Genomic DNA, 18,018 nt, shown 5'->3' with positions numbered 1-18,018 from the left:
TAAACTGGATTACTTAAGTCATCATAACTGTGATGGATATGTCCAGGAGGGAGCAGCAGATACTAAACCTTAGGGCCAAACTACATGTGAGGTTAAGAACATCATTAAATGCATCTTTGCAGCTAATGTGCAGGTATCTAAAAATACAAATTACACCATATTGATAATTAATGGGGACAGAGTAGATATGAAGAGGGAATTTAAGTCTTTCATCTTCTGCAATCCTAAAGAAAATCTCTCTTCTGAAGTTGGTATTTGCTTTGGGGAAAAGCTCCATGGGCATTAGTGGAATAGTTTCCTCCACATCAAATACCAGCATCACAGGAAGGATTCTTCTCAGGACTGCAGCAGAGGCTTAAATTCCATATTCTGGTCTGTCCTGTTCCAGTTAATTATTTGTTACTTAAACCAGATAATGCAATTTGCATTTATTTTAATGGCACATTAAATGTCATATGTCGTTTGGCCCCTAGTATTTCAAAGTACTTAACATTCATTATCTCAGTAATTACCAATAGGCCAGTATTGCTGTCCACATGATAAAAAGGGAAGAATGACGCGGATTGATAATGGCTTGCCTAAGATTATCTAACAAATTTGTGGCTGAGGTGAGATTTGAACTAAATCCTTCCCAACTCACATCTCTCCCTACGTCTCGGGCACTATGCTTTATGTTGAGTTCTTATGCCTTGATCTATGAAATTATAACCTACACTAATTTATTGGCCTAATACAGTACTGAAAAGTAATGTGATGAGATCTAAATGGCAGAACAGGATGCCCATCGAATGGATGGACATGACAAGGCATGCTGCTCTTTTCAAGTATGGTTTGACAGGAAATAAAGCATGTTCTTCATAGTTGCCACATTATGTCAAGGTGTATGCCAAGCCTCTTATTCATGGCTGTAGTTCTCACTGGTGAAATCTGACTTGTGATGATCCAGTTCATATATGAGGTGGTTTGTTATTACCCATCTGAAAATCTAGGCACTTTTCATCATACATGTTTGGGAGCCCACAGTTAACAGAGATTTTTTAAAGGATGACAGGCACAGTGATCACAGCCATCTGTTGAACTCCCTAGATTAATTCATGCTTGCACAACAATTTCTCCATCAATTCTTATTTACCTCATAGGAATGTCAAACTGAACAAAAATAAGTTATCCTGAATGACACTTGAACTCAGTGGGAATAATTCACAGTGAAACATGTCATGATTAAGCTACCGATTACATAAACCACAGTATGTAACACAAAGGTCTTCGGAGGGGGGGGAATCTCACCTCTCTGACAATGTTGTCTTTACACTGTTGGTTCTAACAAAGGGAGTCAGCGAGTCATCTTTAGAAGCTGCAATCAAGCCACTGGACGAGTTGTGGCTCAGGCCGCCTCCACTGCTGAGTGAAATATCTATGGATTCACAACTGGTGTGCAGGCTGCTAACAGACTGGTATCCAATCCCATCCTTGCTAACAGCAGAAGAACTACTGGCATTAGTGCCCCAGGTTAAGCTGTTGGAAGGAGCCGAATGAGCTGAACTGGGACTAGAAGCTAATGGAGACTGGTTCATGTCTGCATTCTTGCTATAAAGGGGACTACTACCACCACTGCTCAGTATGCCACTGCCAGGAGAATCCAGGTTCCCCTGTTGGTTCATGGTTGCATGTGGGTTGGAGATGACCACTGAATTTTTCATGCTTTCTGCAGTTGTGATGGGAGCTTGTTTACTTGGCTTTCCACCAAAAAGTCTGAAGAAGGGAAGAAAAGGAAAGAAAGTCAGGAAACATACTAAGAACCTTTGAGTTTAAACTTTTTTTTCATATTTTACTTGGCTCAAACACATTTGAGAGAAATCCTTATTTGTCAGATTAACGGGATACATTAGAGATTATTTCGTTCTGATCTATACCGTGTGTAGATGGACATCCACAGAGTATAACCTGCACTCAGAATAGGCAAATTGGTGTCAGTGCACCAATGAGTGAGGCATACTAATGCTGACTTGGATCTGAATGAGGTGTGATAGCTTCCCCCTTTCCTCTATGTTCACCTCTGTCTCTAAATGCTGGATCAAATAAGGTCATTCTAGGATTTCCCTCTGCCCATGGGGGGGGGGGGTTAAGGGGGAGGACATGGGCACCAAGCACACCTATAAAGTATATGCAATCTTGGCTTGGATCACCAGAATGACTGTTTCTAGCTATGAACAGGTCTGCAATGATGGTATTTTAGCAAATCTGGCATGCAAAACGTGTATTCTTCTTACAAAAGGAAAGGAAAATTTCATTTTCAGAAGAGGTGATCTTTTGGATTTCATCCAGAATGGCAGTGTAACAGAGGATTTATTGTGGCTAAAGTCGTTCCCAGAGAATATTTCATTCAGTGTTTCACTTTGTTTTTACTTTATACACTGCTTTTATGGCTTTATGCCATGAAACTGTCTATACATTATCAACATCATCATCATCATCATCATCATCATCATCATCATCATCATCATCATTTCTGTTTAAAGAATGTCAAAGTCAGAATATAACCCCCCAAAGCTTCCGAACTCCTTTCAGGCACTGCACAACTGAACAAGCTCTGCATACCTGCGCAAGGTAGGGGAGGCTACATCTGGGTACTTGACTCCTTGCTGGTGAGCACTCTGGGATGCACTTGAAACCGGCTGAGATGCTGGGTTCATTTTAACAGAATTACAAGAGATTACACTTTCGTTGTCTGATGAGATCCCTTTCTCTTTATCCGTTTGGTTGACTAAACCTGGCAGAGAGCTCCCAAGGGCAACTTTGGCTGGCTCTCTCATTTTAGGAACAGGCAAGCCTGCTGACTTGCTACTTATGTTGGAATCTATGCTGCTGGTGCTAGATCTATTGCCAGCTCCGCTTCTGCTGCTGGATTTGCTGGGCCTGGGTAAACTCCGGTACTGAAGATTGCTTCGAGTACTAATGGCTAAGTAACCATCGTCCTGATTCTGCGAGCCATCAACACTAGTCTTCCGACCAGTTGACCTTCCCATAAGTCCAGATGACTTGGGGATTTTGCCCAGGGTAGCTGATCTACTAGTGATAGTTGCCCCACTAGCTGTTATTATGGTCATGCCTACAGCTGACCCACTCTGTTTTTTAAATCCAAATGCATTTGTGTTAGCAGCAGCTGTTCTAGAGTTATTTGCAGAAGGTTTCTTTGATTCATCACCACTGCTCCGTCCTGCATCTGATGGGGAACGTTTAATGTGTCCGGATTTGGGAGAAATTCTACCCTTTTCCGATACCTTGGCATCATCAGTTTTTCCTAGGAAAAAAGGAAAGTAAGTTCAAATATTGCATGGTATCAAACACTGTGCACATTAGTATAAAGAAGTGATGAAAAAGCTTAAAACACATGAAAAACAAGAGTATGTGGAAGCATTCTATTTTTTTTAATTTCTAGAAATCAATAGCACTATGCACAGGAATGACAGGATAATATAACTGCTGTGTTTAAAAGTGAAATTTGAGCATGTGGGCCCAATGATTCAAACCAATTGAGCATAGTATCCTTAGGGCAGATGTGGCAAAACTTTGGCACTCAGGTGTTGCTGAACTACAACTCCCATTGGACCCAGCAAGTACAGCCAATGGCCAGGGATGATAGGAACGGTAATAATAATAATAATAATAATAATAATAATAATAATAATAATAATATTTATACCCCGTCCATCTGGCTGGGCCTCCCCAGCCACTCTGGGCGGCTTCCATAGAAACCAAAAATACAGTAAAATATCATGTTAAAAACTTCCCTGAACAGGGCTGCCTTAAGATGTCTTCTGAATGTCAGGTAGTTGTTTATTGCTTTGACATCTGCTGGAAGGGCGTTCCACAGGGCGGGCGCCTCTACCGAGAAGGCCCTCTGCCTGGTTCCCTGTAGCTTTGCTTCTCGCAATGAGGGAACCGCCAGAAGGCCCTCGGCGCTGGACCTCAGTGTCCGGGCAGAACGATGGGGGTGGAGACGCTCCTTCAGGTATACTGGACCAAGGCCGTTTAGGGCTTTAAAGGTCAGCACCAACACTTTGAATTGTGCTCGGAAACGTACTGGGAGCCAATGTAGGTCTTTCAAGACTGGTATTATATGGTCTCGGCGGCCGCCCCCAGTCACCAGTCTAGCTGCCGCATTCTGGATTAGTTGTAGTTTCCGAGTCACCTTCAAAGGTAGCCCCACGTAGAGCGCATTGCAGTAGTCCAAGCGGGAGATAACCAGAGCATGCACCACTCTGGCGAGACAGTCCGCAGGCAGATAGGGTCTCAGCCTACGTACCAGATGGAGCTGGTAAACAGCTGCCCTGGACACAGATTTGACCTGTGCCTCCATGGACAGCTGTGAGTCCAAAATGACTCCCAGGCTGCGCACCTGGTCCTTCAGGGGCACAGTTACCCCATTCAGGACCAGGGAGTCCTCGACACCTGCCCGCCTCCTGTCCCCCAAAAACAGTACTTCTGTCTTGTCAGGATTCAACCTCAATCTGTTAGCCGCCATCCATCCTCCAACCGCCTCCAGACACTCACACAGGACCTTCACCGCCTTCACTGGTTCTGATTTAAAAGAGAGGTAGAGCTGGGTATCATCCGCATACTGATGAACGCCCAGCCCAAACCTCCTGATGATCTCTCCCAGCGGCTGCATGTAAATGTTGAAAAGCATGGGGGAGAGGACAGAACCCTGAGGCACCCCACAAGTGAGAGCCCAGGAGTCTGAACACTCATCCCCCACCACCACTTTCTGAACACGGCCCAGGAGGAAGGAGCGGAACCACTGTATGACAGTGCCCCCAGCTCCTAGCCCCTCAAGACGGTCCAGAAGGATGTTATGGTCGATGGTATCAAACGCCGCTGAGAGATCCAGCAGAACTAGGAAACAGCTCTCACCTTTGTCCCTAGCCCGCTGGAGATCATCAACCAGTCCCATGATGAGGCCTGAATCCCGACTGGAAGGGATCCAAATGGTCCGCTTCTTCCAGGCGTGCCTGGAGTTGTTCAGCAACCACTTGCTCAATCACCTTGCCCAAGAATGGAAGACTTGAGACTGGGCGATAGTTGGCCATCGTGGACGCATCTAAAGATGGTTTTTTAAGAAGCGGTTTAATAACCGCCTCTTTCAGCGGGTCTGGGAAGGCTCCCTCACGGAGGGAAGCATTCATCACCCCGCGAAGCCCATCGCTCAGTCCTTCCCGGCTAGCTTTTAAAAGCCAGGATGGGCAAGGATCCAGGAGACAGGTGGTTGGTTTCACTCGTCCAAGCAGCCTGTCCACATCCTCGGAGGTACAGATTGGAATTGATCCCACTCAACTTGACTAGACAAAACTCTAGCACTCTCCCGCCCCGGCCCTGCTCCCACGGTGGAGTCTACTTCTTCCCGAATCTGAGCGATTTTATCTGCAAAAAACTTTGCAAAATCATTGCAGGAGAACATGTGGTTCCGCTAAATTGTGAACCACCTGAAAAAGTCTCCTGCTACTGTTTTCTGCAGATGCAATAGAGGCGGTGAAGAAATTCTTCTTCGCCGTTGCTATTGCCACTTGGTAGGCTCGACGTTGAGCTCTAACCTGTGTCCGGTCAGATTCGGAATGAGTTATCCGCCACCGGCGCTCTAGCCGTCTCAACGATTGTTTCATTGCCCTCAGATCCATGGAAAACCACGGGGCCGTCCGGGCTCCATGCAATCGGAGAGGGCGCTTCGGAGCCAAACAGTCAATAGCCCTGGTTAACTCCACATTCCAGCGGGCCACCAGGGAATCAGCTGAAATGCTATCAACATGGGATAAAGCATCCCCTACCACTCTCTGGAAAGCATTTGGATCCATTAAGTGGCGGGGGCGGACCATCCGAATTGGTCCCACCTCCCTGCAGAGGGGATGGGTCGCAGAGAAGTCCAGTTGCACCAGGAAGTGATCTGACCATGGCACTTCTTTCGTTTCGCTTTTACTTAGTGTCAGATCACCAACATCCATAGAGGTAAACACCAGGTCCAAGGCATGTCCGCGGATATGGGTTGGGCCAGACTTATTCAGGGACAGCCCCATGGAGCCATGCTTTCCACGAAGTCCCGAGCGGCCCCTTGTAAGGTCGTGTCGGCATGGATGTTAAAATCCCCTAGGACGACCAAACTAGGGAATCCTTGGTGCAGCAGGGAGGTCGGTACACCAAAAGGAATCCTGTACTGCCCCTATTGCCCAACTTCCAGAACATGCACTCGGAAAACTGGGTCTTCCCAATAGGACGCCTGGTGCAAACTAATGACTTCCTAAAAATAACTGCAACCCCCCCTCCCCGCCCACATGACCTGGGTTGCTGTGCATAAGAGAAACCTGGTGGACAAGCAGCGGCAAGGACAGGCCCATCTGCTTTATCCAACCAAGTCTCTGTTACACATGCCAGGTCAAGTCCTCCATCCATGATCAAGTCATGGATGGCAGTGGTCTTGTGAATCATTGACCTGGAATTGCACAGCAGCACCTTCAGGTCATGTGGGTATCCCTTGCTGATTCTAGTATCCATCCGGTCAGGACCGGACCCGGAGGCAGGAATAGTCCTCAGACAACGACTAAACCTGCCTCCTCTATAATGACATGGTCTAGTCTTAGCATAACTCCTCCTCCTACCCGTGATCACTGAGATTGGTTGTCCCAGTGCATCCCCCCCTGTGGAACATGCCCCAGCCATTTTGTGGGCTGGGGCCCACTCCCCGGCAGCCCTGACCCCTCCCCTTAAGAACAAAATAACACCTTAAACAAACAAACAAACAAAACCAATAAAACAATACAAACAAAAAACTGTAAAAATTACAAAAACATCAAAATCAAAAAAATTCCCCAAGCCCAACCAAGCCTCACACTTACCCAAGGGCAGTGCTATTTTTCTAGAAAATGAGGTGCTGGAATTAACCATGAATACCTCCAACTGAGAGGTGCCAGAACTGAGTACCACTGAGTTCCAGGTGAAAAAAAGCCCTGCCCTAGGGTATGAAATATTGGGGCAATTGGAGGTGGTTGTGCAAGAATGAGGCAAGGCAGTGCATCAACCACAGTGGTCCCCACCAGCCACGCCCCTCCTCTCCTCTCCTCAGCCCCATATCTCCTAGTTTAAAGTTGTTTTGTCCATATTAAATTGCCAGCAGCCCTGGTACTCTCACTCTCCCTTGCTCTGAAGGGGGGTGCATCCTAAGTGCAAGGCATTCTGGGTGATGTGTGCTGCTACTGTATCACAGTGGTAGTTAGAAAATATTTGTTTGCACTTAGTTTAGAACAGGGGTCAGCAAACTACGGCCTGCGGGGGGTCGTTAAACTGGCCCCCAGCCCTTGCCGCCTGCTCGGTCAGTTCCCGCTTGGAGCTAAACCAGCGCGGTGTGCCAGTTTAGCTCCACGCGGGGACTGACTTCCAGGACGCAGCCACGGCTTCCTATTGGCTACAGGAAGCTTCTGCAGACAATAGGAAGCCGCAGAAGCCACCTCCTCCCTCATCATGGCTCCGAAAGCCCGCGGGGAAAGAGCAGTGGGCGGGCACACATTTGCACGGGTGCGCACACTCCCATGCCCGGGCGATCCGGCCCGCCGGCGGAAAAGTTTGCCGACTCCTGGTTTAGAACCTCAAAGTTACTTTAAATTAAGGGTACCTATACACCAGGCTAAAGGTGCCTACACACTCAGTTTCTCCTGCTATATTTCATTTGGAATGGCATGCAGTGTTAAGAAACGTGCAGGGACAATTAGTTATCACAGCTGGATATGATGCTTGCAAGGCGATAGGTTGCATATGCAACTTAGACACATTTTCTAATTAAGTAGATTGTTATTTTAAAAAAGAACAAGCTGGTCTTAACTAAGCATTCAAAGGTGCCTTCAGATTTATTTACACTTTCAAGAAAACACACGAGTTCTACTGCTTAGCACATACATCATCCATTCAAGAGGCAAATTTCACCCCAGTTACAAGACACTATTGAGTCGACATCATTGTTGGCAGGACCTCTTCAGTTTGGCACTGGTACACAAGGGCAGAGATTTATTGCACAGTTCTCCATCAAAGACAAGCATAGATCAAAATGCAGTTGAAATCCTGACAGAGGAAATTTTCTTCTAACTGCACAAATTCTTGGCCTGCATTGTTTGTCTGTTGGCTGTGCATTCCTCACCTGTTCCAGGTGTCTTCAAAGTTCCTGAAGTGGCTGCCGTTTTTGTCCTTGGTGTCGTAATGCCAACCTGAGCTGACATGCCCCGTCTCCAGGAACCCGTCTGCGAAATGACCGTGTTCTTCCTCCCAGAATTGCTTTTATCAGATTCATCAGACACATCAGAGGGATTCCTTCTCCATTTAGACCCAGGCTCCATCTTCACACCACTGTCTGAGCCACCATCGGATTTCTTGATTTCGTCGCCAGACCACAAGGAATTCCGCTCCACTTGGGAATGCTTTTCAGCATCAGTCTGAAGAGAAAAAGGAAATCATAAACTTGTAAACTTTTTCTTCCCCCAGCAAGAAAAATTTAACCCTTGAAAACTTCACTAATTATTTAAAGACCTCACTAAGGACTTTTTACTTAGCTATTTTTGTCTCCTTTACAATATATTTTTTAAAATCAATTCTAAATACAAACAATAATTAAGCTAAATCACATTTTCTGTAAATTAATTTCTAATGCATTTAAGCAAAAAAGTCACTAAATAAAAGACATAAAAACAAGATTTATAAGGTGAGAAATCAACTGATTCATCCTGAGCTTCCTCACAATATCTTTTACTGCAAGACATGAACCCACTTCAAATCTGTGTTGTGAGCTTCTTCCTTTGTTCTGCTTTCCTGTCTCCTTACTGGCAATGTGATCTGTGGAGTATGAAGAAGCAGCTTTTCGCAAGACTGAAATGTGTGCTTCCCACACACCCACAGCCTCACTCTAACTTTATCATCAACTGAGGTGAGAAATTTTCAGAAGTGGCAATGCTTCACATCTGATGACTAAATTTAAATTTGTGATTACCTAGAATCTCCTAAAAGCCCGGTTTATTTATTCCTCACAATTAATTTTCTCCCCTTTTCCTCCAAACGTATGCTACAAGCTAGGACCCTTCAAGTACAATATTATTATTTTTTCTTCGTATGATGACCAAGGGAAGGGACCCTTTTCTGGGATGAATTCTTTATCTGCACTCTTTTGTTTCACTTGCACTGGCTTCACCGGCTTCACCATCCATCCGAAATGATTTGCAATTCAAATCCCACACATGGAGACTGACATCCACAAATGCCAAAATAGCTGAAAAAGCTGTGAACCTGCTACACATATGGGAACCCAAAATTGCAGGCGCTGGGGGAATCTGTGTCTTTGGGCACTCTATTTATTCCTTATCCTGCTGAGTGGGTCCTTTTATTTCCTGCCCTGTTTACATAAATAAAACATTTCAAAATGCAAAATAGGCAGCATTTTTCTTCAGACATGAGGCATGATCTTACAAACTAAAGGTGACCTGGGCTCATGTTTCATGGGTAGGGGGGCATTTTCGGCCATTTTCAGATGTGGAAGAAGAGCAACTGCCACATTTTCAGAGGGGTGGAATGACAGAGGCTTCTATTTTCCTTTTTTAAATAAAACATTAAAAAAAATATAATTCTGCCACAGCAGCTACACTCCTCCAAACAGCCTGTGAGGAGCATCCCTGTAATGTATCACCTGAAAACATGACATCATGGTGTATAATTGTTCTGAGTCCACTGGTGAGGGGAAATATTCAAGGTGACCCTCTTTTGCCCAATGAACAGCAGCCATTTCCATTCAAGGAAGAGAAGCTGCACTCACAGAAGGACTCGTTCAGTTGAGTGCAATTCTTGAAAATACAGTGCTACCTCGGGTTACATACGCTTCAGGTTACAGACTCCGCTAACCCGGAAATAGTGCTTCAGGTTAAGAACTTTGCTTCAGGATGAGAACAGAAATTGTGCAGCGGTGGCAAGGCAGCAGCAGGAGGCCCCATTAGCTAAAGCGGTGCTTCAGGTTAAGAACAGTTTCAGGTTAAGAACTGACCTCCGGAACGAATTAAGTACTTAACCCAAGGTACCACTGTATAATGAAAATGCTAGATGCAACCCACAGTCCCACTGATGCTAAACCTCACAGTGTAATCATACAAATTTGGCAAACTGAGTGAAGGTGCACATGCCCCAAGGTGAGGCAAGAGGCTTCCCTCCAGAAACTTAGCTTACTTCAGCAACCCTTACTCCGTTGGATTGGTTTTTATTCTGCAGGTCTTCAAACTGTTGTATTTTAATAAACATGACCTTGCCCTGACATGCTGTGGCTTGTTTCCTCTTTTGGGGTGTGGGGGCAATGGTGCTTCTGCCTTTAGCAGGCTGGCATGGGTTTGGCCCACCCCCCCCCCCCCACCTAGGAAGAGATGTGATTTGTTTTCTCCTGGGGTTAAGGGTTGCTAGCTCACCTGGGCTGGAATGCTCAGTTAGGAAGGGCAAGACTGACTGGATTCATCAATGTCATTCTTCCCCCTGCTCATCCTTAATATCCTTAACCTTTATATACCACTTAAGGAGTTCAAGGTGCTGTACATGGTTCCCCTTCTTCCCTTTTCATCTTCACAAAAATCCCTGTGAGGTATGTTAAGCTGAGAGGCAGTGGCTGCTCCAGTGAGCTTCACGGCTGAGTGAGGATTCGAACCCTGGTCTCCCAGGTCATAGTTCAATGCTCTAACCATTACACCACACTAGCTCTCCTTTATCTTCATGGTGTGTGGCCTCCTGCCCTCTTTTTCACAGCCTGGGCTTGTGCTAGCTGCTTTTCTTGAGGAACTGCATAGGAATTTTGTGGGGAGCCCCTGAATGGCATCTGGGACTCCTCTTCTTATTGTTACATTTCCTCAACTTGCTGTGTATCAGTTCTTCTGGGGTGTGGGGGCAACTAGGTACCACCAATTTAAAACACACATGAAAACTCTTGATGCACAACTAGAGGCAAAACTCTTTAACGCAGCCACAGCTATGCACTTCATGGCAAGAGAACAAAGAGTAACACTTCATGGCAACTGCACTGTTATATTAAAAACTGCTATTAAAATATTTTCACGTTTCAATTAAAAGAAAAGAAAAGAAGGAAGTTAAATAATAGCTGCACAGAAATATTTACGAAACAGCAACGGTTAGAAAGCATGGACAAATTGCCTTTGACTTGTGAAAACCCCTAAATTATTGCATTCTTCAAAGACGTTTTAGATGTACCGTATTTTTCGCCCTATAGGACGCACTTTTTCCCCTCCAAAAATGAAGGGGAAATGTGTGTGCGTCCTATGGGACGAATGCAGGCTTTCGCTGAAGCCTGGAGAGCGAGAGGGGTCGGTGCGCACCGACCCCTCTCGCTCTCCAGGCTTCGCGGACCTCTCCGCAAGCAGCAGGAGCGCTCCCGCTGCTTGCGGAGAGTTGCCTGCATGCCGAAGCCTGCGCTCGCTGAGATCAGCGCGTCCAGGCTTCGCGGACCTCTCCGCAAGCAGCGGGAGCCAGCCCTGGGCTCCCACGGCTTGCAGAGAGTTGCCTGTTTGGGGACTGGGGTCGGGGGAAGCTTGGGCCTCCCCCGCCCCAGCCCCGCGCCTGGGGGGAAATAATTTTTTCCCCTTTATTTCCCCCCCAAAAAACTAGGTGCGCCTTATGGGACGGTGCGTCCTATAGGGCGAAAAATACGGTAATCAGGTTGTATCCACTTTGGAAAGCAAAAGAGAATGCAAATTCTTACAGCTTATCTTGGGGACAGAAAACTTCCAAATTGCATACTGATGCAAAATTCTTTACTGTTTTTGGATCTGTTGGCTAGGAACACTGGAAGCTCCTAGAATGCCACCTACAGACATTAAATATAAATTTCTTGTGAAAAGCTGCCAAAAGACTGGATAGCTAGTAACAACATGCAACCTTGGAAAATAATAGTGCATTTCATTAAGTAGACACGTTTACATTTCCACTGAAAGTGTAATCATCTTTACACTTTTATTTGAACTAAATTAAAAATCTATTCCTTAATTAATAGTAGATTATACAGTTTCAGTGTCAAAGAAAGAAAAAGAACTATTTGTTAGATGTGTGTGGTCTTACTCTTTTTTCAAGTTCAGCACCTAATTGTTACATTTCTATGGAAGCTGAAAAGCCACCGATCCTCAGCACAGACAAAGGTTGCTGTGTCTTTCAACTCTCAGTGCTGGGACACTGCCTTGAGACAGACTGCAATAGGTGAAGTGTGTTTTTATTTAAAAATAGTTGGCCTTGTATGTAACCTCCGTTTGTGACAACGTGAGAAAAGGATGTCTGTGTATATTTTACACTTGGTATGTATGAGTGAAGTCTCCATGAAAAGAAAAGAAAAGTTTCTAATCTTGAATATGGACCTTTGGCATGTTCAGTTGTATATGTGTAGATAACACATGGGTTTGGGGGGCAGAGGTAGGCAGAATGGTCTAGTATTACTCCGCCCCCCCATATGTTTGGTCAACAATCAATACTCTCTTGACCACACAGTTTAAGGCGATTCTTTCATTCATCCAGACCAATGTAAGATCATGCAGAGAAAGGAAGAATCTGCATACCAAATATGACTGAAAGCCACCTACTGTAGCGCAACATGGGCAACATATAAAATAAGCAAACATATAAAATAGTGTATCAATTTTAAAAAGCACATGACAATCACCAAAACATATAGGGGCATCAACAATTCATTATTCTGGAAACCGATCTATGTTTTCTTAGAAGTAGGTCCCACTGTATGGAATGGGGTATACTCTTTAGGACGGCAGCCTTGAAATCCAGAAGCTTCAAATGAAATAAGTTCTTAATTCTCTTTTGGTAAAGCAACAATATACACAGGCTCATGAGGCACTGAAGGTAATGAATACCTCCAACACTATTAAAACATGTCTGCTATAGAAAGGAAACCTTACCTGGGAATCTATATTCTTACGAGAGGATGCAGGTGTGTTGGCATAGGAGCTGATGGAGGAGCTTGTGTTAATGTCATCGGTGCTGAGGTTATCTATGGTGTCACTGATCCCACTGCTGACAGAACTGCTGTCATCCCAGCTGAGGGGAGGAAAAAAGCCACAAAAACTTCATAACTCAAACAAACAATAGCCACAGCTACACCAAGAAGCCAGGTGACACACAAGGGAGCTTTAAAACATCTCAGGGTCTCACAGCAATTATTGATTTAGGCCTCTAGAAACAGTTTCAAACAGAATCAAATGTTAATTCAGGCAACTTCCCTAAGTGCTTTTTTTTAAAGAACGCTGATGTTATTGCTGTTGTAGCTTTCTTACTTTTACACAACACAAAATCATGCTATCAGATTTTTACGCAGAAAGTAAGAGAAAAGATGGCAATTTGGAGGAAGGTGGGCAATGAACTTCATTCTGGATTTTTGCTAAAGTGAAATGAACCACTTGGAGCTTGGTATTTCTCTACAATGTTCTTGCATAGACTTACTTCTATTACCTACCAGTTATTTTATCATTTTTCAGAGTGATTTACAGTGGTTTGTCTGTTGGGAATCCTGTGAGGCAGACAATTACTAGTTACAAGTTACAGAAGGGGCAAAGAGCTAGGGGCTTGCTCCTGACCACACAACTGAGGTGGACCAATGGCCTGACTCTGTGTGAGGCCACGGCCTATATAGCCCTCAGGAAGAGCTTCTGGAAAGAGTAACACATGAAGCAAATCTTTACCGGTTCAAAGACAAATGTGATCTCATACAGAAGGCCTCTCTGTGCAAGCCACCGGGTGCTCTTATTAAGTGTACCTGACAGGATGATATGCCCTTTCATCAACCTCTCAAGAGCTAGATATGCAGTATCACTTCTAAACTCAGTTGGGGTTGGCGGGGGGAAGGCGGAGATGAAGCAGAAATTCATTCAGGAGCTGCCAGCTGGATTCAGTTTCTAAAGTTACACCATGCGCAAAAACAAAGACTTACTATGTAAGACTTGCCTCTTCAAGCAAGAGACAATAGTGTGTTTTTTAAATCCTCCGAGCATGGAATGCAACATAGAATAAAAGCACATATGCAAAAGTTGTAACTGATAACACATGAACTGATTTAAATATGAACTACTAGTGGAGAGATTTGTAAACAGGAATATAATATTTTAAAAGTCTTCAGAAAAGGCCCTAGAGAATTATTAGGCAGTGGCCCAGCTGTTTGCAATATGTTTTGGGACATATCGCATAAAGGACAACTGGGATAGGCACACTCTAAACTCATCCCCCTGGGGTTAAGTTTCACCAATTTCAATGGAAGTTGTTCCAGACTAAGGTCTGGTTCTGATACTGTATCTTTTATCTCCAAATCATAGCTTGGAAATGGGGCATGAGCTGCTGTCTTGCAGACTCCTCATTGCTCTCAGAAAAATGCCCCCCTACCTTCCAGTTTGCTTTAGCCACTCTTCCAACATGTTATTTCAGTTCTGGTTCACAGTGAATGCAAAAACTGGGCCCCTGATTTAGCCTCAATCGTGTTTATTTTTGTTATTAACCTTGCATTGAGCTAAACTGTGTCAGTCAGCAATAAATAATAGGATCACTATCTCCTGACACAGACACACAATTTGGAGAGGGAGAGAGATTAACAACTAACCATAGTTAAAACCATCAGTGAATTCTGCATGCAAGGGGGGGGGGGGAAGACTGGAGGAAAAGGACTCTACTTCCATGGTTCACATCCTTAATCATGGTGAAAGAACTGGCAGTGTTCTTTACTTTTTACTTAGATAGCAGCCAATTAACATAATAGCTGCTGCAGAACTGGAGAAAGGTATAAACATAGTACACAGTAGTTGCTTCATAATATTTCTGTGTTATTACACCATTAATATTCCTTTCCTTCCAGCAAATATAGTCTTCCTAATGAACTGCAAACAGAATATAATCTAAGCAATAGAAGAGCAAGCTCATGAAAATTATGGACAGCAAAATGTTTGATAGATCTAAGAATGCACACAAGCACTCTTCTCCTCAGTAGAAACCAACTCCAGAATGTAGCTTTATACCAATTTTAAACCACTTCATTACACATATTGTTTTAAAATGTTGCCCTTGCTTTAGTTTCTCAGTGGTTGCATTCAAACGCAAATGGAAAGGAAGGGAAATGTAACAGCCCTCCTAATTACAGCGCTCTGTGCTTGGTGAACAATGATAAGATCTTTGTGAATTAGCTGGGCAATCAATAACTTCTGATGCCAACAAAAGTCCACTCAGCCATAACTTGAGACCCTGTCTTATTTCCTTTTAGTCACTTGATCAATCAAATGAAATCTACTTTCAATGCTGGAAAATTATGTGAGTGCTGAGAGACATAGTCATTTTCCTTCCTGTTGTGGAAAGCCATTTTAAAACTGAAAATAAAGCTGAAATTCAATCAGACAGGTAAGACATTACAATTTGAAAGAGAAGAAATGAAGCCTCATAAGATGACTGAGGTACAGTAAGTCCTCATATAGGACTGAACTTGTTTAAGAACACAAATTGTACTCCAGCCTACAATTAAATAAAAATTGCAGGTGCCAAGTGAAGAATGAAGGATTCTGACAAATAGCACGGGCTCAATCCCAGAAGAGAGGGGAGATTTTTCTAAATATCCAAATCTTAACCAAAACTCTTTAAGACCTCAAATATTAACCAAGAATCTGTTCTGTTTCAGCCAAAATACTAGTTTCCTGTGAACTTTGGGAGCCCCCCAAAAACAATCTCAACTGGTCCTTAACAAACATTTCACTGCCAGATTCCTAATACACAACACGCAGCCACAAAAAATGGGAAGAACATTACCAGAAGGATAAAAGACATGTTTAAACATGCAGATTAGTATAGCAATTAAAGGTTAAAAGCACTATCACTGGCTAGTACATCGTTAACCAGAAGCCTTTAGCCAAGTTAGTCTTCTGCCTGCCTTACCTCTAAGACACTTAGAATTATTTGGGTCTCCAACATCATAACTGATTCTTTACATTTGTGTATTAATCAAGTCTCAAGCCCATACTTCTTTCAATAGTAGGTTGAGTCATTTATCGTCACTGAAATCCTGTAAGTTAGGTATACCTGAAAAACTGTGATTTCCAAAAGCTATCCAGTCAGTGAGGTTTTGAAAGTAGGATTCCCCAGTCAAACTCAACACTGTAAACACTACAACCAGAAAACTTAAATCTGTAGAGGTGGTAGCTTCTCTGAGGCTCTGAGACATTAGCTTTTACTTTTCCCAAGTTTCAATTTACAACAAAGAGTAGCTCTTCATTGGCTATACATAGGGCAATGTTGCATACACAATGGTTGAAGTCCATCGCATTTGCCATAAAAAAGTACCATATGCAAATTGCATATTTTTGGTGACATGCTCAGAAGTAACGCTCAACTGAAAATCTGACCTCGGTTACAGGTTCTTGTGTAGTGTTGGCAAGTGCACCACTGTATTCTGCTCATACTATCATATTCCTCCCATGCCAATTTTTCTGTTTACAAACTTTGCTAGATTTTGCATGCTCACTGCAGCCAACCACAGGAATCCAGCCTCTTCAGAAAAGGAATATAACAAATCGGATCCTTTTAAATACCAGTTGGTGGAAGAAACAAACCTGATTCCCAACAGACAAACTATCCAAAGCTCTGCAAATACCAAAACCACATGTGTACACACAACTGAAAAAGGTAAGTTTAATATGGTACAGTCCATCATCATTTTACCAGGATGCATAATTACTACCTTTTGTTTGTTTGCATGGCTTGTCTAATGGAAACATGAAGGTGTATTTTGTCTCCCACAAACAGAAATCCTCCATGTCTCTTCTATTTCAAGCAAGAGGAATAAGAGTAATATACAGGTGCTTTTTGGATGTTTACTGACCTGGAGAAAGGTGTGACATGTTTACACGTGTATCACCAACCAAGTCAGATATTAATAGTCCAAGTTTAATATGGAACTCTCCCATTAGTACCAAAAGAAGGCTATTTTACACTACATGGGCATGCAACATTTCAACTGGAAACTTGGTGATTCTTCCTAAAACATTAGCTATTAATTTGTTCAATGACAGATACAAGACATCACAGCCTAAAAGAGAAATTCTTCTGAGAAAAGAAAAACCACAAAGCGTCTTAAACTGTACTATAAAACAAAGTGAGAATAGCTGTTTCCATTGTTTTTCTTTGGGACACCCATCAGATGCTGACATCACGGCACAAGGAATTCTAGGAACGATAACAATGACTGCATGGGGTTTATATCAAAATGTTGAATCATCAGTCTGAAGAATAAATGATGGCATGATTTCAGCTCCAAAACAGTTGCACAGAATGAATATACAAACACACACTCATGGCAGAGCTTGGGGTGTGTGTGTGTGTGTGTGTGTGTGTGTGTGTGTAGTTAATATGATTATCAAAGCCAACTCAAATGGAAATGTCCATGAATAGAAGGCAAAATGTGAACATGACAGGGTTGTTGGAAAGGATTTCTGTTCTCATCCTGAAGCAAATTTCTTAACCCGGGGTACTATTTCTGGGTTAGCAGAGTCTGTAACCTGAAGTGTATGTAACCTGAAGTGTATGTAACCCGAGGTACCACTGTAATCATGATTTTTTTCTCTTATCCACACGCTGATGATGGTCAGGGGTGTAATGGGCAACACTGGTCTCTGTCCCTCTTTCCTTTCCTCCCTCCTCTGATGCCCTCTAGCATCCCTGCCTCCCAAAGGCTTGCACCACTGTTTGTTGCCGCAGCCCTGGCTACAAGCTCCCCAGGCGAATGGCGTCTCTGGTGCTGGCCAGGGGGTGCTTCCCAGGCTCCTGTGGGGCAGTGGGAGGGGGCACCTCTCTCTGGGGCAGGGGGGCAGCTCAGAGACCAGCGGAGGCAGCTGTGGCTAGCCAGAGCACTCCCAAGGAGAGGGGAGAAGAGAGGAGGCTGAGGGAACACTCCACAAGGGTGTTCAAAAAAGGGTGAGGGGCTTC

The 18,018-nt window shown here is 43.9% G+C and overlaps 1 protein-coding gene across 8 annotated transcripts in view; it reads right to left on the bottom strand.

Moving 5' to 3' along the window:
• NAV2 (neuron navigator 2) overlaps positions 1-18,018 on the bottom strand; it is a 541,062-nt gene that overhangs the window by 51,504 nt on the left and 471,540 nt on the right. For all 8 annotated transcript variants that reach the window (XM_079970617.1, XM_079970619.1, XM_079970612.1 and 5 more), the window contains 4 exons: positions 12,969-13,107; positions 8,177-8,468; positions 2,599-3,301; positions 1,288-1,752 (listed from right to left, as the gene is read on the bottom strand). In XM_079970617.1, the coding sequence (XP_079826743.1) occupies positions 1,288-1,752; positions 2,599-3,301; positions 8,177-8,468; positions 12,969-13,107 (1,599 nt within the window). The remainder of the gene's footprint in view (positions 1-1,287; positions 1,753-2,598; positions 3,302-8,176; positions 8,469-12,968; positions 13,108-18,018) is intronic.

The sequence above is a fragment of the Podarcis cretensis genome, assembly GCF_951804945.1.
Source record: "Podarcis cretensis genome assembly, chromosome: 1".
Lineage (NCBI taxonomy): Eukaryota > Metazoa > Chordata > Lepidosauria > Squamata > Lacertidae > Podarcis > Podarcis cretensis.
This window is presented reverse-complemented; position numbering and strand designations above follow the sequence as displayed.